At 42.8% G+C, this 21,600-nt stretch overlaps 1 protein-coding gene across 2 annotated transcripts; it reads left to right on the top strand.

The window, feature by feature from the left end:
* Positions 1-2,971: 2,971 nt before the first annotated feature.
* Positions 2,972-18,160, top strand: LOC118362451 (formin-1-like). Of its 2 annotated transcripts, none has more exons than XM_035742790.2 (4): positions 2,972-3,561; positions 3,707-3,736; positions 5,579-7,314; positions 17,860-18,160. In XM_035742790.2, exons 3-4 carry the CDS (start codon positions 5,706-5,708, stop codon positions 17,892-17,894), a joined length of 1,644 nt encoding a protein of 547 aa, XP_035598683.1. In that variant the 5' UTR covers positions 2,972-3,561; positions 3,707-3,736; positions 5,579-5,705; the 3' UTR covers positions 17,895-18,160. The 2 variants fall into 2 exon arrangements, with proteins under 2 accessions (XP_035598683.1, XP_035598684.1); XM_035742791.1 differs by lacking the exon at positions 17,860-18,160 and adding an exon at positions 7,699-7,877.
* The last annotated feature ends 3,440 nt before the right edge of the window (positions 18,161-21,600 follow it).

The raw sequence follows: 21,600 nt of genomic DNA, 5'->3' as shown, positions 1-21,600 counted from the left end.
TGTTTCCTAGCCTCGTTGCAGTGGGCAGCTGGGAGGAGGTGCTCTTATTCTCCATGGACTTTACAGTGTCCCAAATTATTCTGGAGTTAGAGCTATAGGATGCAAATTTCTGTTTGAAAAAGCTGGCCTTTGCATTCCTGACTGACTGCGTGTATTGGTTCCTGACTTCCCTGAAAAGTTGCATATCACAGGGACTATTCGATGCTAGTGCAGTCCACCACAGGATGTTTTTGTGCTGGTCGAGGGCAGTCAGGTCTGGAGTGAACCAAGGGTTATATCTGTTCTTAGTTCCACATTTTTTGAAAGGGGCATGCTTATTTAAGATGGAGGCGTCACGCTTGTGGCGTCACTACAGACACCCTTGTTCCAATCCAGGCTATTTCACAACCGGCCGTGATTGGGAGTCCCATAGGGTGGCGCACAATTGGGCCAGCGTTGTCTAGGTTTGGCCGGTGTCGGCCATCATTGTATATAAGAATTTGTTCTTAACTGACTTGCCTAGTTAAATAAAGGTTAAATAAAAATTAAAAATAAACTATGATATGTTACATTACGGTAGATTCCATTGCATTAAGCTACCAATGGAATAGCGGCCTTACAATATAATATGAATTGCAGGACGTACAGTATCCTACGTCTTCATTTCGGCCATAAAAATGCTTAGAACAAATTAAATAAAGCAATGCAGGACGTGTATACTAGTTACACGACAATCCAGAGTAATTTCTGCATACAGTGAGAGAACAGAATCCATAGTTTGATACTACAATTGACACAAGTTACATATTGTGGCTCTGACCAAATAAGTCAATAGTTGTGTTTGGGTTCGATCTCAACAGGATGTATACAGTACCTCAGAGCAATCTCAACAGTGCATACTGACAAGAGTGAATAGGCCATTTGAAATTATACAGGACATAAACCAAAGTAATAGACTAAGTTTACTGTATAAAAAATGTAAGGGTTGTAGCATTAACAAAATACAGAAAGATAAGCAGGTTGATCACAGTTCTATTGCAGGTTCAATTCAACTTGCCTCCAGATTAAAATAAAACTAGATTAATGCCAGGGTCACATTTAATCTGAAAACGTATCAAATGTATACACGTTTGGAATGGAGATAGTGGTAGTAAATAATATAATAATATATGCCATTTAGCTGACGCTTTTATCCAAAGCGACTTACAGTCATGTGTGCATAAAAGCCTATGCTCTCTTGAAATGGTTATAAACTCAGCAGATCTTAATTGTAAAGGGTTTAAACACTGTTTCCCATGCTTGTTCAATGAACCATAAACAATTAATGAACATGTTCCTGTGGAACGGTCGTTAAGACACTAACAGCTTGCAGAAGGTAGGCAATTAAGGTCACAGTTATGAAAACTTAGGACACTATGAAGAGGCATTTCTACTGACTTTGAGAAACACAAAAGACAGATGCCCAGGGTCCCTGCTCATCTGCGTGAACGTGCCTGAGGCATGCTGCAAGGTGGCATGAGGACTGCATATGTGGCCAGGGCAATAAATTGCAATGTCTGTACTGTGAGACACCTAAGACAGAGCTGCAGGGAGACAGGACGGACAGCTGATCGTCCTCTCAGTGGCAGACCACGTGTAACAACACCTGCACAGGATCGGTACATCCGAACATCACACCTGCGGGACAGGTACAGGATGGCAACAACAACTGCCCGAGTTACACCAGGAATGCACAATCCCTGCATCAGCGCTCAGACTGTCCGCAATAGGCTGAGAGAGGCTGGACTGATGGCTTGTAGGCTTGTTGTAAAGCGGGTCCTCACCAGACATCACCGCAACAACGTCGCCTATGGGCACAAACCCACCGTCGATGGACCAGACAGGACTGACAAAAAATTGCTGACGAGTTGCAGTTTTGTCTCACCAGGGGTGATGGTCGGATTCATGTTTATCGTCAAAGGAATGAGCGTTACACCGAGACCTGTACTCTGGAGCGGGATCGATTTGGAGGTGGAGGGTCCGTCATGGTCTGGGGCGGTGTCACAGCATCATCGGACTGAGTTTTCATTGCAGGTAATCTCAACGTGGTGCGTTACAGGGAAGACATCCTCCTCCCTCATGTGGTACCCTTGCCGTAGGCTCATCCTGACATGACCCTCCAGCATGACAATGCCTCTTGCCATTCTGCTCATTCTGTGACTGATTTCCTGCAAGACAGGAATGTCAGTGTTCTGCAATGGCCAACGAAGATCCCGGATCGCAATCCCATTGAGCACGTCTGGGACCTGTTGGATCAGAGGGTGAGGGCTAGGGCCAGGGCCATTCCCCCCAGAAATGTCTGGGAACTTGCAGGTGCCTTGGTGGAAGAGTGGGGTAACATCTCACAGCAAGAACTGGCAAATCTGGTGCAGTCCATGAGGAGGAGATGCACTGCAGTACTTAATGCAGCTGGTGGCCACTCCAGATACTGACTTTTACTTTTGACCCCCCCCCCACCCCCCACCCCCCTTGTTCAGGGACACATTATTCCATGTCTGTTAGTTACATATCTGTGGAACTTGTTCAGTTTATGTCTCAGTTGTTGAATCTTGTTATTTTCATACAAATATTTACACATGTTACGTTTGCTGAAAATAAACGCAGTCGACAGTGAGGATGTTTATTTTTTTTGCTGAGTTTATTTGGACACACAGCTGCTGTACATACTCAGACTGAAATGCTTCCCACCTCTTCCAGACATCTCAAACTATATCTGTCAATTAAGAATGACTATATGAATGGCAGTGGATAGTCTAACCACCACAGGTGTAATTTAGGATTGAAATATGCTCTGACCTGCAGGAACTACTAGCAACAAGAGTTTTCAAATTTGTGAGATATTTAAATGATCTTTGTAAGCATCGTCATTAAGTTATACATAGACTGACTACTCGTCCAAAAATAAGAAGGAAATGACGAAAGGTAGCTAGGCGTGGCCAAGTAACATAACGTATCATACTAAATGAGGTGACACGGATTTATGTAGAGAATAATACATTTAGTGACAGGCAGGTTTTAGTAAAAGGCGGCTACGCTCCGGGACTGCAGTGAATGTATATTTAATTCTAGTTATTCCATGTCCCGGTGCACCAATAGGAGATTGTCAAAAAAACACTGAGCTCTCCAGTTAGCCCACACGCTTGTCTGTCTTGAAGGATTAACGCTACCCTCCAAGAAGCAGCGGTGGACGCTGGCTGCAGTAAGGATATAGATACATTATTTGTCACGCAACTAAAATTGGTAAATCGCAGCTTATCGTCCTCAAACAGCTAAATAATTTATCTGCAGGAGGTGCGTTGGATGTATGTATCCATGCTTTTGATTATTGAATTGGGACACTGGAATCCTTCCTTTTGGAGAACATTTAAAGGAGACGTGCAACTTAAAGGTGCACCGTTTTCCCATGGAATTTAATAACGTAAGACATAATGGAATAGTTTATTTTGACGATATATCATGTGCATAGTTTGTGAAACAGGAAACAGAATAGAGACGCATGCATTAATTGACTTGCTGCTGCAAGGTGAAACCCTACAGAGGCAGGTATGTAAACAGTTAAACTCAGAGATGTACGTTACAGTACAGATACATTATTTAAAGGGGAAATTATATCTCTTTTATTTGTGGTACTAACATATTTGTTTTGCTTGTGACTTCATCTTCACTTTTTGGGACATTGTTGACGCAGCTTATACAATGTTGATGGAATGATTTTTAGGTGAGTTGTTGGTGCTTCAATAAAGATGATAGTTTGTTTTGCTGATGATGATGATGATGTGGATGAAGACTGCAACAATTGACTAGAACAGTGATGAGAAATGTTGTCTGTCTTTCTCATGAGTATCCACCAAATAGCATGCCATTTTTTGTTGGTCGGTTAGGATTACGTACATTTGAAAGGATGACCCCGCAAGACTAGTATTACATTGATATACAATACATCGTCAATAGATCCAATGTCCATTAGTGACATCTTTCCATGCTGTTAATTCACTTCGATACTGCCTGCTTTGCACTCTTGAATGAGCCCACTGTGATTTGACCAGCAGCACAGTCGTGCATGTCCCACTCCCAATGCTACAGTATGTTCTGGTTTTAGGTACAGTACAATAAATATCAAAATGACCTGTGTTACACCAGATAAAGACAGTCATCCATGAATTTGCTGCAAGGGCATATGACGCCAATGCTTTCCACAGTTGTGTCAAGTTGGCTGGATGTCTTTTGGGTGATGGACCATTCTTGATGCACACTGGAAACTGTTGATCGTGAAAAACCCAGCGGGGTTTCAGTTGTTGACACACTGAAACCCGTGCACCTGGCACCTACTACCATACCCCTTTCAAAGGCACTTAAATATTTTGGCTTTCCCATTCATCCTCTGAATGGCACACATACACAATCCATGTCTCAATTGTGTCAAGGCTTAAATATCCATCATTAGCATGTCTCCTTCCCTTCATCTACACTGATTGGAGTGGATTTAACAAGTGACATCAATACGGGATCATACTGCAGTTTTCACCTGCATTCACCTGGTCAGTCTCTATGTCTGGTAAAGAGCAGGTGTTCCTAATGTTTTGTACACTCAGCGTATATCTGATAAGGCAATTTATCTCCTAAACCACTGGTTCCCAACCTCTTACTGTACCACCAACTGAAATTTGCTCTGCTCGGAGTACCCGCTTGAGCATTTTACCAGTAAGCCTATGTTCTCATGAGTCTTTTCAAGTATCCCCTCCAGGGTTCCTTTTTTAAAATGTATTTATTTTTATTTAACCTTTATGTATCTAAGCAAGTCAGTTAAGAACACATTCTTATTTACAATGACGGCCTACCGGGGCAGAATAACATATTTTTACCTTGTCAGCTCGGGGATTCGACTCAGCAACCTTTCAGTTACTGGCCCAACACTCTAACCACTAGGCTACCTGCCACCCCTAAAAAGTACCTAGTATCCCTGGTTGGGAACCACTGTCCTAAACCTCTCATCTGTGCAAATGCATAGCCTAAATGTAAATGAAATACATCCCTATTCAAGGTTATATTCAGAACTGCTGCAGTGGGGTGAATTAAATAATGAAACTAAGACCCATTATTCTTGATCTATTGCCAATGATCTTCTGTCTAAAACGGTCTGGCTGGTGTTGCTTATTTGTCAAAGGTGGAGACTTCTGTTGTGCTAAGCATTTCCACTGGTGTTATTTTCAATAGAATAACAGACAAATAACAAAGCCTTAAAGGTTTTGTTATTTCTTTTTATGGTTTTGCTCTACCTTTATGTTGTATACCCTCAGAACAGTATCAATGTTTACTCTGTAAACACTGGCCCTGAATGACTTTAAAAAAAAATACTTTGTATTGCTGGACCTTTTAATAGTAATATTAGGCTTCTTGCATTGGTGGCAGTTTAGAAAAAATCTGTCTAAAGATAAAATACAACTTTTAATTTTAAATGTAAAAAAAAATCAACATTGATTGACAGCTGTTACATGCTTTATATTTTCTCAGGCAGATAAATGGCTGTTTGTCCCAATGAAAGCATATTTCTCTCTGACAGGAGTTCAATCAACCAGATGATGAACAGCTAGAGCTCTTCAGACTCTTCCTCTGAAGTCCAGTGCCAAACACACCAGCGTCTGGGGACAACAGTCCATTTTTATTAAAGTGCTTAAGCAATTAACATTATGGCACCCATAATGGAGGGCAGGCATACAGTCCTGTGTCTCTACGAGCCCATCCGGGAACTGTGCAGTATCAGCCTTTATCAACCCAAGGGGAGGGCCCCAGGGTTTATGTACAAGAGCCACGCCCCTCGGTGGGCCCAGCCCTGTAATGACCAAGACCAGGGAGATGTAGATCCCATGGCAGCCAAAAGAAGAAGCCAGTCTTCTGAGTCCGCAGGCGAACTCCTCAACTGCTGCCAGGCAACAAATGAGGCTGTAGCTGAGCTCTGCTGGCTAGCCGCGGAGCACCACCAGTTGCTGGCTGATCTCCTACCTCTGTGTGGAGACTGCGCTGACAGAGTCAGGATGGGTAATCAGGATGGGAAGCTCCAGGATCACAGGGAGGGTCGTGGGAGCTTCTCAGGACAGGTCCTCAGCAGCAATGCTCAACATGCTCTCTCTATGTCTCTGGGGCACGATAGAGCCTCCTCACTGGGCAGGAAGCTGAAGAAGCTGGGGGGAAAGAAGTTAAACAGTGCAGAGGAGTTCCTGCACTGCAAGATGAAGAAGAAAGTAGGGATAGGGAGCACTGCAGTAGAGTCTTTATTTTTTCAGTCCTCGACTCAGACCCGGGATCAATCCAACCTCGTCCCAGTGGCGGAGGAGAAAATCATTCCTGGGACCCCAGCCTTTCTCCAATCTTCGGACACTCCAATGTCAGGCTCCTATGTCAGTGTGGCCAGCAACCCCATCCTCAGTATGGAGGAGCACTTCCATATCACTAGAGAGGGCTGGGACTTCATGGAGGAAGACTCTCGTGCCTCTGAGCCAGACCTGGACTTCTGCAACAACATGTCTGAGTACGACAGTGAACTCTGCTTGGGCTACGAAGCTTCGTCCTGTAGTTTATTGGAAGACGTGCAGGATCATGTTCAACTAGAGCATATGATGAGTGGGAACAACATTCGTCCCATGAGGTCTGAGGACAAGTCAGCCCACCAGCTATATGATGAGGTCAACAGGAGGGACACGGGGGTTAGGGTGGTTGCCAAGGGGCAGGAGATGGAGGGCACAGTGCAACATGTTGGCCATATTAGCCCAGACTGGTCCAAAGAGTTCTATCCAGAGACTGAATCAGATGTACCTCAGCCGGGGAAGAGCAGCTGTCAGCAGGGGTATGGGGAGTGGAGGAGTCTAAACAGGGACATTAAAGATATGGGAGGGACCAAACCTTCAGAGGGGCTGCAGCTGCATCTCTCACTTCCTGTTGAGGCCTCCTCTATCAAATTCCACAGAAAAAGCCCCTCTTCACCCTCTCTGAGTGGGGTGTTCAACACCTCCTACCCTGCCACCAACAGTCTGCAGAGCATGTCTCCAGTGCTGTCCCCCCTATCGCACAAGCTCCCCAGCCCTAAGCTCAACCACCGCATCCTGCTCCTCTCTGACGTTGACGTTGGCCAGGGGACGGACAGTGACAGCCCCATGGCTGGATCCGAAGAGGAGCCCAAAGTCACCACAGAGGTCATAGATAAGAATGGCAACAAGCGGACCATCACACGGCTGGACCTGAACCTCAGCAGACTACCAGGGACTTCCAAATGGAATTTAAATGGCCTATCTACGGCAACAGGTGAGTTAGTCTTATTAACAATCAAAAGCACCGCTTGCATTCTTTCCTGTAATGTCCCCCCGTCTTGACACTAATGTTGACATCAATGCTTTTCACTCCTTTGTGGGACATGCCTCTCAGAATGTGTCCTTAATCAGGCATCAATACAACACTGGATTGCAATGGCTGTTATATTAACTTAGCTGTAAGAGAGATTACATAGTGATTGATGTTTAGAATATAGCACCTGAGCACTATAGCTACATTTTTTACCCAGTCCATTCAGCCTGGAGATGTTTTGGAAATGCTTGGTTACTGCAGTGTGGTAGCTGTCAAACAACAAACTATTTCTACTGCACACTGTGGGAGTTTTCCCCACTGATTGAAGCTATTTTGTCTCTGTAGTTCCCCCCTCTAGGTGAGAGACAGAGTAAAGCATGTCCCAGTGCTAGCTGATGCACAGTCATCCCTTGGCAATCTGTTTAAATTAAAATGGTTTCTGATCATCCTGTTTTGGTTGTGACTGGCCTGATATGCTTGCTTTACCCTTGGCATGCGACTCCGTATTAAAAAGCTACCCAACATACAGAGAGAGAGAGCAGAGCCTGAGACTGATTTCATTTCTAACCCATGCTGATGAGACACCCTTAACCGTTTCAGCACCGGGCAGGGAAGGAGGGGCTGTGATGGGGTCCCAGATCAAAGGCTCTGGGTTGACATGCAGTTCAAACCCACTACCGCTCTCACGAAAACAATGTTAACTGAAGCATTGCCAATTTGTCCTCTCGGTGCTCTGCACCTCCTCCTGAACCACTGCCCACTGAGTTCACAGACTGCCAGGTGACAAAGACAGCCTCAATAGGCACACGGGTTACAGAACAAAAGGATTAGGATTTGGGATGTAGTTGAAGAAGCAGAAGTGCAGCAGAACTTCCCGAATGGCCTGACGGCCTCTTAATCTGGAATTAATAAACTGCAGTATCTCCATGGTTACATCGACAGCATAAATGTGATACAAAGTATAGCTCCCCCATATCCTCTTTCTAAATCCATGTAGAAGTGTCACAAGCCTCGGTCATTGAAAAATGTAACATTGACTGTCAGCCATTGTACCCCAAATGCCTTGCCCCTACAGCAAAGAGTAGCCTGCTTTTACGTTGTGTCGGCAGGTTGTCTGGTACCTCCCAACATTTGATCAGTGTAAGAGTGCTGTAGCGTGGCTTAGTGTTTGGGTACATCCCATCAGTCCAAATTGGTAAAGGAAGATACAAAGGTCATGAAGCAAGTTGATTGTATCACTGTTTGCCTGGTGCTTCCATTAGACAGGTTACCTGTAATTACATTGTAACTCCATTGATGACGTCTATCCAGGGGTGAAAGTAAGGCAGTACGGTCCGGTACAGCGTCCCAGCAAAATAAATAGTTGGGTTACGCGTACCGGTAAAACAAGAAAACTGTACGCTGTTAAACCATTATCTATCAATACTGCAGAGGCATGACAAATGGAGTTGACAACGAGTAGTATAGCAGCCTACGCTGCAAAATGCGATGTGGTAGCATGGCCGAAACCGACAGGAGCGCAGACAGCAGTGGACACATACATTCTGGCCTAATGACATTTGCCAAATGTCATTACACTTTTTGGTGTTTGGTGTAACAGATGTATCCTTCCATTCACCACTGTTTGGAAGGTGGAAATATGTTGTGAGTGGATGAACGTGCGCTGGTATCCTAGTAAAGGAGCTGTTTGAAGTGATTGTTTGTTAATCAGATGAAAACATGATGACTGGTTGTGTTTATGCAACAATATAAGTTAATGCATTTTAAAAGTGAAATAACAAATCTTTATGAATGAATAGGGATTCTATACGTGGTTCTATAATTAGGCCCATACATTGTTTAGGTGCGTGCACAAATAGAAGGAATAATCTGAATCAATTCTCATCGTGGTAATGTAATGTAAATGTAATGTCCCCCCATCCACCCATTCATACACACACACCACATACACACCATTTCCTGCAGAGCCGGCTTAAGTCTTCACCACTTCCATTGCTCATTCATCTTCTGAACCTAGATCGCCAGGCTTCCCAGAATGCAAGACTACCGAGACTAGATTCAAACAGACAGAAAATCCGATTTTCTTTTAAAGGTCAACATGTGCTTCTACCTTTAAATGGTAAGAGAAATAGGATTCAAAGCAGTATAATTATTTTCCCTTGTTAGCCTGTCTGTGGCACTGTGTGCCTTTCAGGCTGTTGTGGCTCATGATTAATCAATATGAGTTCTATAAATAACTATTTTTGGCCTGAGTGAACAGGATACAGTTTCATCTGCAGGCATATAACATGAATACTGTCCGTTATTGAATTGCATGAACAGTGTCTGTGTGTATAGTATAGTGTGTGTATGTATAGATAGTAACATGATATTTCTCCATGCTGCATATTGTCCCCTCTAAATCTCCCCTTTGATAGAAATCTGAAAACAGTCTCACTGTTCATTTGGAAGGACCTCAGTGGGTTCTGAGCCATCCTTTCTCCACGTTCAATAATTCATTACACTTGAAATGTTAACAAGGACAAATGGACAACAGAGGGGCTAGAATTGCTACTATGTAGGTCAGAATAAAGGCTGCTCTTCATGGTTGGTCCTGCCAATAATATTATAATTTAAATACGATCTCTGTCATCTCTGTTGTCTGTGTGAGGTTCAGTTATCAATGTTTAATTGGTCAAAGGAAGCTGTACGGGAGAGTGTATATGTAACATTTAGAAACCTATTGTCCTCTGCAAGGCAGTTAACCCACTGTTCCCCGGGCGCCCGAAGACGTGGATGTCGATTAAGGCAGCTCTCCGCACCGCTCTGATTCAGAGGGTTAAATGCAGAAGACACATTTCAGTTGAATGCATTCAGTTGTACAACTGATTAGGTATCGCCTTTCCCCTTCCCCTTCTATACTAACACAAGTATAAACGCAACATCCAAATTAATTAATTAGTCCCTAATCTATGGATTTCACATGACTGGGCAGAGGCCCAGCATTGGGGGGCTTGGGAGGGCATAGGCCCACCCAGTTGTGAGCAAGGCCTACCCACTGGGGACCCAGGCCCAGCCAATCAGAATGAATTTTTCCCCACAAAGGGCTTTAATACAGACAGAAATACTCCTCAGTTTCATCAGCTGTCCGGGTGGCTGGTCTCAGACAACCCGGCCGTGAAGAAGCCAGATGTGGAGGTCCAGGGCTGGCGTGGTTGGACGTACTGCCAAATTCTCTAACGAAGTTGGAGGCAGCTTATGGTAAAGAAATTAACATTAAATTATCTGGCAACAGCTCTGGTAGACATTCCTGCAGTCAGCATGCCAGTTGCACATTCCCCCAAAACTTGAGACATATGTGGCATTGTGTTGTGTGACAAAACTGCATATTTTAGAGTGGCCTTTTATTGTCCCCAGCACAAGGTGCACCTTTGTAGTGATCATGCTGTTTAATCCTCTTCTTGATATGCCACACCTGTCAGGTGGATGGATTATTATCTTGGCAAGGAGACATGCTCATTAACAGGGATGTAAACTAATTTGTATACAGAGAAATACACTTTTGTGAGTATGGAACATTTCTTGGATAATTTATTTCACCTCATGAAACATGGGACCAACACTTTACATGTTGCGTTTATATTTTTGTTCAGTATAAATGCTCTGCGCCCGCTATGTTTTAGACCGAAAGTTTGTTTATGGATGTACAATAGGGAATATATAACAATCACGTTATATTAGAGATTTCTGCTCGGATTATCTATGCTATGTTCATTGTTATTGCAATTACTCTGCTCTAAGCAGGAGAGCAAATGTAAATCCCATTTTTAAATTACTTTCTTAAAGGATTTTCACTCCCTCCCACTGTCTATAGCAGAGACAGCAGCAACTGACACAAATAGAGACAGAGTATGAGTGAATGTTGCCTGCTCAATCTGAGGTACCTTAAATAACACCCCGATGACATAAACCAGGGCATATGGAAATGACCACTCCAGCCTGGAGTCAGTTGACATGTCTTTCCTCCCCTCTCCTAGCGTCAATTGCAAAATGCCGGTCATGCAACATTGCTCCTCAAAGTGAGGACAAGGGCCAGCTCTCTTCAGATCATGAAATAGATTGTGCGAAGCCCGTCTGGGTAGGAGGGTTTGCGCTCAGCTCTCGCGCTGCCTGTCTAAGGTGTATCACGGCCAGAGGAATAGTTCTACACTACGGTCCCTCTCTACTGTGGAACTTGTTACTGTTGGAGCTCTTCAGAATAATCTTACCTTTCTTATCATAATCATAAATAGTAATATGTATGTATCATGTAACTTTTAGGTTGATGTTATCTGTTGAAAACCTATTTTATTGCTTACATGTATTATTACTGTAGTTGTTTAGCCTCTAGTTGTTGTGCTTTATGTTGATGTGCAGACATCACACAAGTTTCACTCCATTCGCTCTGCTAGTGCTGACAGGAGATGAGTGAGGATGAATCTGTGACCATCACGTCATGCTACATTATAGCTCTCCCCTTCAGGATGCGAGAGAGAGAGAGAGAATCTCCATTCTCAGCTACTGTATGTCCACCCTGCCTCTGTAGACCAGGCCTCAGACAACCAACCAAGGGCCCACAGAGAGCAGCGGGAGCAGGGTTAAACCATGCAGGACAGACAGGAAATGAAGATGTATAAAGCCTGCCTCCAGCACAAAGATGATGGTGTTTCAAGTTAACCAAGCACATGGGCAGTCTTTAAATTGGAATAATGAGTTTATAGATGTTTGTATAGTATGGTAGGAGTAGGGCACTGGACACCACTTTGAGGGTTAGTTGCTGTGGGTGAGAGGGAGGGAGAGAGAGAAGAGTGCACTGTTTATAATGCATGGCTTCAGCCTGTTCGATGGAGTGCATTAAGAAGAGGGTTGTTCCTGCTCACCTTGAGATTGTTGAGCGGTGAATTGCGTATTATCTCCAGTCATCAATTACCACTGACACCTCCAGGCACTCCACAATCAGCCAGAAGTTGCCTTCTCAGCACCATGTGACCTAACTAACACAGGCCCTGTTCCATTAGCCCTGCGCTGTCCCTACCCCACCCAGCCAAGTGCTCTCTTTTTCAGATTCAGTGTTTAATAGTCACATGTAAAGGGTTGCAGGTGTGATTGCAGGGCTTCGAGCGCCAACATGCAGGACTAAGTGAAATAAAATAAGGAAAATTGTTTTTTAAATGGAAACAAATACAATATTCTTTCTCACTGTCTGTTTGACAGCTGCTCAGTTCACAAGCTCTGATTTATACACAGTCACATCACAGCCCTGTCAATGAACACCTACAGGACCACAGCATTCCCTGTCTGTCTGCCTGCCAGGCCTTGACTGAGAGGGAGGAGGTGTGGAAACAGGAGTTATTATAAGTCTTATAAGTCAGAGTAGCAACTAGTAAAGTAGCAGGAGCAGAACAGTAGCACTATCCAGTTGGAATGAGTTTGGCAAGATGATAATGTTGTCTTAGGTTCAGTCCACTCTATAGCCTGGGAAAGGGTGTTATCAGATCCTATGTCATCAATGAAAAAGAGAAGTGTGTTTCTGGCTCTGTGTTCAGTGAACTACAGGCATCGATTCAGCCTACCTTGGCTTCTGTTTAAGAGAAGTTGGAGATTAAATAACAATTAGAGCAGAATTTTCCCCAGTGCCAGTGAACTTTGCTTCACCCAGCATAGTGTGTGTGTGTGTGTGCGTGTGCGTGTGTGTGTGTGTGTGTGTGTGTGTGTGTGTGTGTATTTGTGTGTGTGTGTGTGTGTGTGTGTGTGTGTGTGTGTGTGTGTGTGTGTGTGTGTGTGTGTGTGTGTGTGTGTGTGTGTGTGTGTAGAAGCAACTGCTAAGTGTTCTCAGAGCACACGCTAATAACTGTATTACCTAATGCAGCAGAGTGCTTTCTAAATCAGATTCTAGTCAACACTTTATAAGTTTAACGTTCTATTATTATAGTGGAATGGAGGCTCACTCTCATTTAATTGTTTGAGTATTATTTTTCAGTGCACCAGTATTGGGTTTTTCGATATGTGTTGAATAGATTGAAGTCTATAATATGTTTTGGCACACATCATTTCAGAAGAAGACACGAGATCCCCTGATGACAGTGTTAATTAATTGTGCACCTTTATATTTAGGGTGGTCTTTCTGCTCAGAGCCAGTCAGAGCTGCACTGCACTGACTGTTTCGACAGGGACGCAAAGCCTCTCTACCTATTCCTGTCCAGAAGGTGGCAGCGTGGCCCTCTTAATGCCATTTTAACACTGCTGCCTGTGTCCTCAGCTCAGAATATGCCGTGTAGTCACAGCTATAGATGTGGACAAACTAGTCTCAAAAGCTCAATTATCAGTAAATGTTTAATATAGGGATGAAAAGATGGAAGAGTGCTGTTCTCTACTCAATACGTTTTAGTTACAAACGATTTGGTGGGATTCTGTTTGATTAGAGGAACAACATGACGCGATTCGGTTCGATACGATTCGATTTGTTGCATTAACATATTCATTTTCCATTCTAACATCTGCTGCTGATGGAGCTCATCAGCTGGCCCTCTGACCTGGATTCTCTAAAATGACTTATACAGTTGAAGTGGGAGGTTTACATACGCCTTAGCCAAATACATTTAAACTCAGTTTTTCACAATACCTGGCATTTAATCCTAGTAAAAATGTCCTGTCTTAAGTCAGTTAGGATCACACCTTTATTTTAAGAATGTGAAATGTCAGAATAATAGTAGAGAGAATGATTAATTTCAGCTTTTATTTCTTTCATCACATACCCTGTGGGTCAGAAGTTCACATATACTCAATTAGTATTTAGTAGCATTGACTTTAAATTGTTTAACTTGAGTCAATCATGTTGGGTAGCCTTCCACAAGCTTCCCACAATAAGTTGGGTGAATTTTGGCCCATTCCTCCAGTCAGAGCTGGTGTAACTGAGTCAGGTTTGTAGGCCTCCTTGCTCGCACCCAACAAATGTTCTATAGGATTGAGGTCAGGCCTTTGTGATGGCCACTCCAAAACCTTGACTTTGTTGTCCTTAAGCCATTTTGCCACAACATTGGAAGTATGCTTGGGGTCATTGTCCATTTGGAAGACCCATTCGCGATCAAACTTTAACTTCCTGACTGATGTCTTGAGATGTTGCTTCAATATATGCACATAATTATCCTGCCTCATGCTGCCATCTATTTTGTGAAGTGCACCAGTGCATCCTGCAGCAAAGCACCCCCACAACATGATGCTGCCACCCCGTGCTTCACGATTGGGATGGTGTTCTTCAGCTTGCAAGCCTCCCCCTTTTTCCTACAAACATAACGATGGTCATTATGGCTAAACAGTTCTATTTTTGTTTCTTCAGACCAGAGGACATTTCTCCAAAAAGTACGATCTTTGTCCCCATGTGCAGTTGCTGTTTTGGAGCAGTGGCTTCTTCCTTGCTGAGCGGCCTTTCAGGTTATGTCAATATAGGACTTGTTTTACTGTGGATATAGGTACTTTTGTACCTATTTCCTCCAGCATCTTCACAAGGTCCTTTGCTGTTGTTCTGGGATTGATTTGCACTTTTCGCACCAAAGTACGTTCACCTCTAGGAGACAGAATGCGTCTCCTTCCTGAGCGGTAGGATGGCTGCGTGGTCCCATGGTGTTTATACTTACGTGCTTGTCACGGTCATTGAAATGAGCGGACCAATGCGCAGCGTGCGTAGAGTTCCACATATTTTAATAAATCGAAATTCACCAAACAAAAACAAACAAGCACAAACAAATTGTGACGTTCTGGGCTGCTCACAGACAGCTACACAAAAACAAGATCCCACAACTGAAGGTGGAAAAAAAGGCTGCCTAAGTATGATCCCCAATCAGAGACAACGATAGACAGCTGCCTCTGATTGGGAACCATACCCGGCCAACAAAGAAATAGAAAACTAGAATGCCCTCCCAAATCACACCCTGACCTAACCAAATAGAGAGATAAAAAAGTATTTCTAAGGTCAGGGCGTGACAGTACTATTGTTTGTACAGATGAACCTGGTACCTTCAGGCGTTTGGAAATTGCTCCCAAGGATGAACCAGACTTGTGGAGGTCTACAATTTTTTTCTGAGGTCTTGGCTGATTTCTTTTGATTTTTCCATGATGTCAAGCAAAGAGGCACTGAGTATGAAGGTATGCCTTGAAATACATCCACAGGTACACCTCCAATTGACTCAAATTATGTCAATTAGCCTATCAGAAGCTTCTAAAGCCATGACATCATTTTCTGGAATTTCCCAAGCTGTTTCAAGTAACGTCAACTTAGTGTATGTTAACTTCTGACCCCCTAGAATTGTGATACTGTGAATTATAGAAATAATCTGTCTGTAAACAATTGTGCGAAAAAATTACTTGTGTCATGCACACTTGTTAACAAGAAATGTGTGGAGTGGTTGACAAAATAGTTTTAATGACTCCAACCTAAGGGTATGTAAACTTTCAACTTCAACTGTAAATCTATGGCTATTGGCTCAGCGCCTGATCTGCGCCATGAGGTAAACTGAGCCCCCAATCACCCGCTAATTAATTTGTCTTTTTTGCACGTTAAAAGTGTTACAGATCGTAAAATGTCAATATTTTTAAATGTGTGACGACGCAACAGTATGCCTGATCCTCAAAAGATCCTCAAAAGGTTTTACAGCTGCACCATCGAGAGCACACTGACAGGTTTATCCCGTCAGTCTCATGAGGGGGAATAGGTTTTGTTGTGCCCTTTTCACGACTGTCTTTGTGCTTGGACCATGTTAGTTTGTTGGTGATGTGGACGCCAAGGAACTTGAAGCTCTCAACCTGCTCCACTAGAGCCCTGTCTACCTCAGGCGAGACTTCCTGAGATATCGTGCACCAGCTGTTGTTTACATATATGCATAGGCCCCCACCACGTGTCTTACCAGAGGCTACTGTTCTATCCTGCAGATAGAGTGTATAACCCGCCAGCTGTATGTTCTTAATGTCGTCGTTCATCCACGACTCGGTGAAACATAAGATATTACAGTTTTTAAAGTCCCGTTGGTTGGATATACGTGCTTTCAGTTCGTCCCATTTATTTTCCAGCATTTGAATGTTAGCTAGCAGGACGGAAGACAAAGGCAGATTAGCCACTCGTCGCCTGATCCTCACAAGGCACCCTGATCGTTTTCCGCGAAATCTCAGTTTCCTTCTCCAGCGAATGACGGGGATCTGGGCCTGGTCGGGTGTCTGTAGTATATCCCTCCCATCCGTCTCATTGAAGATAAACTCTTTGTCTAATCTGAGGTGAGTAATCGAAGTTCAAATGTCCAGAAGTTATTTTCGGTCATAAGAGACATTATGTACAAAACAAGATAAGAACAACACGAAAAAACAAACAAAATAGCATGATTGGTTAAGAGCCGATAAGAGGGCAGCACTCCCCTCCTGCGCCATAATGTGCCAACTTTAAAGTTTGGTGGACAAAGGGTAATGGTCTGCGGCTATATTTCATGGCCCTTTAGTTCCAGTGAAGGGAAATTTTAAGGCTACAGCATACAATGACATTCTAGATGATTCTGTGCTTCAAACATTGTGGCAACACTTTGTGGAAGGCACTTTCCTGTTTCAGCATGACAATGCCCCCATGCACAAAGCGAGGTCCACACAGAAGTGGTTTGTTGAGATTGGTGTGGAAAAACTTGACTGTCCTGCACAGAGCCTGACCTCAACCCCATCGAACACCTTTGGAATGAATTGGAACGCCGATTGCGAGTCAGGCATAATCGGCCCCAACATCAGTGCCCGACTTTACTAATGCTCTTGTGGCTGAATGGAAGCAAGTTCCCGCAGCAATGTTCCAACATCTAGTGGAAAGTCTTCCCACAAGAGTGGAGGCTGTTATAGCAGCAAAAGGGGTTACCAACTTCATATTAATGCCCATGGTTTTGGAATGAGATGTTCGACGAGCAGGTGTCCACATACCTTTGGTCATGTACTCGAGTTGTAAAATAACACGTCATTGTTTGTTCCTTTCCTGCACTTGTCTTTATGCAAATCGAGGTTTGCTTTCTAGTTAATGCTGCTGGAAAGCCTACTAGCTTTATGAGCTTCATCTATTGTTTGATGTGTGACCCACATGTTATATGCTGCAGTAAATAGCCACTGCCAATTTAGCCAACCACACCACATGGTTTTGCATCCCACTTTGACGTTCATTTTGTTATATTGTTCCTGTTTTGCATAGCTTAATCACGTATGATCCCGTGCTTCTACACCTGCATTGCTTGATGTTTGGGGTTTTAGGCTGGGTTTCTGTACAGCACTTTGAGAAATCAGCTGATGTACGAAGGGCTATATAAATACATTTGATTTGATTGGATTTGTATGCATATTGCTATTGATTTGTTTAATAATTGTATATTTTTATATTACAATGTATTAATATTATAGCATTAGATAACCTAATTGTGCATTCATGTACTATCATTATTGCTTGTTATTATTTGCAATTTATTTGTCTCCCTGCAGACATACTACGTTACCTACCGGCCGGACAGTCCTAACCAAAGCTAATCAAGACAAGAATTTTAAAAATTCCAACTGAACTGTCAACAATCTAACTGAACTGTACTGTGATTCAATCCATCTGAACAACCTTACATGCAATGCACCATCATCTAAATATAAAGTTTCAGGTCATAGACATTAGCATAATGGATGAGCTGTAGATTACATTGAGCCATGGGCTGAAGTTTTGTACAAGTGCTACTGGCAACATTAGTAGTCAATGTCTGTGTTTTGTTTCCATGAATGTGAAATAAAATGCCATATTTCCTTTAAAATGTATCATTAAAATGCTACATTTATTTATTATATATATATATTTTTAATTTCACCTTTATTTAACCAGGTAGGCTAGTTGAGAACAAACAAACAAACATACAGTCAATAATACAGTAGAAAAAGTCTATATACTGTGTGTGCAAATGAAGTAAGATAAGGGAGGTAAGGCAATAAACAGGCCATGGTGGTGAAGTAATTACAATATAGCAATTAAACACTGGAATGGTAGATGTGCAGAATATGAATGTGCAAGTAGAGATACAGGGGTACAAAGGAGCAAGATAAATAAATAAATACAGTATGGGGAAGAGGTAGTTGGATGGGCTATTTATAGATGGGCTATGTACAGGTGCAGTGATCTGTGAGCTGCTCTGACAGCTGGTGCTTAAAGCTAGTGAAGGAGATATGAGTCTCCAGCTTCAATGATTTTTGCAGTTCGTTCCAGTCATCGGCAGCAGCTAACTGGAAGGAAAGGCAGCCAAAGGAAGAATTGGCTTTGGGCGTGACCAGTGAGATATAGCTGCTGGAGCGAGTGCTACGGGTGGGTGCTGCTTTGGTGACCAGTGAGCTGAGATAAGGCGGTGCTTCAACTATCAGAGACTTGTAGATGACCTGGAGCCAGTGAAATACCTTACAAATCTTTAAACTGTCTTACTTTATCAATATACAAATGACAAAGACCTGTTGTTTTGTCTTGTGATAATTTGCAATGAAAATATAAAGCATTTGAGGCTTTAAAATCATGTCTTGAAGATAATAATTTTGTACTCAATAATTATTATCCTGAACAAACGTATTAATTTGTATTTTCACAGAAGTATATTTTCTCGTGTCCTTTATTCAAGCATACTTTATTCAAGCGTAAATTTGAACTTTTGGAATGACCAATGAGGAGTTTATAAACACCATATAAGAGCCAGGAATATACAATAAGAGGAGGGACTCCCTTTACAGTATTAGGATTTGAAACACCATCATAGTGTTTAGGAGCTTTAGAGAGTGGAAACAACACCAAAAGAGCAGGGATCTAATAGTGTGTGAGAGTTGAGCATCTTGTGCAGCATAGATACAGTGCCTTGCAAAAGTAATTATTCCCCTTGTAGTTGTTCCTATTTTGTTGCATTACAACCTGTAATTGAAATGGATTTTTATTTGGATTTCATGTAATGAACATACACAAAATAGTTCAAATTGGTGAAGTGAAGTGAAAAAAAGAACTTGTTTTCAAAAAATGTAAAAAGATTTAAAAAGGAAAAGTGGTGTGTGCATATGTATTCACCCCCTTTGCTATGAAGCTCCTAAATAATATCTGGTGCAACCAATTACCTTCAGAAGTCACATAATTCGTTTAAAAAAAGTCCATCTGTGCACAATCTAAGTGTCACATGATCTGTCACATGATCTCAGTATATATACACCTGTTCTGAAAGGCCCCAGAATCTGCAACACCACTAAGCAAGGGGCACCATGAAGACCAAGGAGCTCTACAAATAGGTCAGGGACAAAGTTGTGGAGAAGTACAGATCAGGGTTGGGTTATAAAAAAATATCAGAACATCCCATGGAGCAGCATTAAATCCATTATAAAAAAATGGAAAGAATATAGCACCACAACAAACCTGCCAAGAGAGGGCCGCCCACCAAAACTCACGGACCAGGCAAGGAGGGCATTAATCAGAGAGGCAACAAAGAGACCAAAGATAACCCTGAAGGAGCTGCAAAGCTCCACAGCAGAGATTGGAGTATCTGTTCATAGGACCACTTAAAGCCGTACACTTCTCATAGCTGGGCTTTACGGAAGAGTGGCCAGAAAAAACTATTGCTTAAAGAAAAAAATAAGAAACATGTTTGGTGTTCACGAAAAGGCATGTGGGAGACTACCAAAACATATGAAAAAGGTACTCTGGTCAAATGAGACAATGAGAAAATGCTATGTCTGGCGCAAACCCAACACCTCCTATCGTCCCCAGAACATCATCCCCACAGTGAAGTATGGTGGTGACAGCATCATGCTGTGGGGATGTTTTTCATCGGCAGGGACTGGGAAACTGGTCAGAATTGAAGGAATGATGGATGAAGCTAAATACAGGGACGTTTTTGAGGGAAGTGTGTTTCAGTCTTTCAGAGATTTGAGACTGGAATGGAGGTTCACCTTCCAGCAGGACAATGACCATAAGCATACTGCTAAAGCAACACTTGAGTGGTTTAAGGAGAAACATTTAAATGTCTTGGAATGGCCTTGTCAAAGCACAGACCTCAATCAAATTGAGAATCTGTGGTGTAACTTAAATATTGCTGTACACCAGCGGAACCCATTCAACTTGAAGGAGCTGGAGCAGTTTTGCCTTGAAGAGTGGGCAATAATCCCAGTGGCTAGATGTGCCAAGCTTACAGAGACATACCCCAAGAGACTAGCAGCTGTAATTGCTGCAAAAGGTGGCTCTACAAAGTATTGACTTTGGGGGGGAATAGTTATGCACGCTCAAGTTTTCGGGGTTTCTGTCTTACTTCTTGTTCCTCCAGGACACCTACACCACCCGATGTCACAGGAAGGCCATAAAGATCATCAAGGACAACAACCACCCGAGCCACTGCCTGTTCACCCCGCTATCATCCAGAAGGCGAGGTCAGTACAGGTGCATCAAAGCTGGGACCGAGAGACTGAAAAACAGCTTCTATCTCAAGGCCATCAGACTGTTAAACAGCCACCACTAACATTGAGTGGCTGCTGCCAACACACTGACTCAACTCCAGCCACTTTAATAATGGGAATTGATGGGAAATTATGTAAAATATATCACTATCATATTCTTTATCCCCTTACACTTGTGTCTATAAGGTAGTAGTTTTGGAATTGTTAGCTAGATTACTTGTTGGTTATTACTGCATTGTCGGAACTAGAAGCACAAGCATTTCGCTACACTCGCACTAACATCTGCTAACCATGTGTATGTGACAAAAATGTTTTGATTTGATTTGATTTGTTTCACAATAAAACATATTTTGCATCTTCAAATTGGTAGGCATGTTGTGTAAATCAAATGATACAAACCCCCCAAAATCCATTTTAATTCCAGGTTGTAAGGCAACAAAATAGGACAAATGCCAAGGGAGTTGAATACTTTCGCAAACCACTGTACGTCTCAGTTTAACCTTATTATTTATCTAAACAACAGGTTGAAGTGATAGCAGTGTGACCCTCGTGGGAAGGTGTTGTATTACAGCATGAGAAAACCCTGAATTGAGGTTGTTGAGCATCAGTGTGTTCATTGTGAGCTGTTTCTCTATCTCTCTTTCTCCCCCACCTCTCTGTCTTTATCGTTCTTCAGCGCTTCTCAAATCAAATTGTATTCATCGCATGCTTTGTAAACAACAGGTGTAGACTAAAAGTGAAATGTTCACTCCCAAGGCGAAGAATGCAGGAAGT

Source organism: Oncorhynchus keta, chromosome 29 (assembly GCF_023373465.1).
Source record: "Oncorhynchus keta strain PuntledgeMale-10-30-2019 chromosome 29, Oket_V2, whole genome shotgun sequence".
Lineage (NCBI taxonomy): Eukaryota > Metazoa > Chordata > Actinopteri > Salmoniformes > Salmonidae > Oncorhynchus > Oncorhynchus keta.
The sequence above is the reverse complement of the archived record's forward strand: the minus strand, read 5'-3'. Positions and strand labels throughout refer to the sequence as shown.

What these genes read in the sequence shown, in the direction of transcription:
- LOC118362451 (XM_035742790.2), top strand. Translation starts at nt 5,706, where the DNA reads ATGGCACCCATAATGGAGGGCAGGCATACAGTCCTGTGTCTCTACGAG. An exon ending in TGGCCTATCTACGGCAACAG is followed by an intron (nt 7,315 to 17,859) that starts GTGAGTTAGTCT and finishes GTCTCCCTGCAG; the next exon opens with ACATACTACGTTACCTACCG.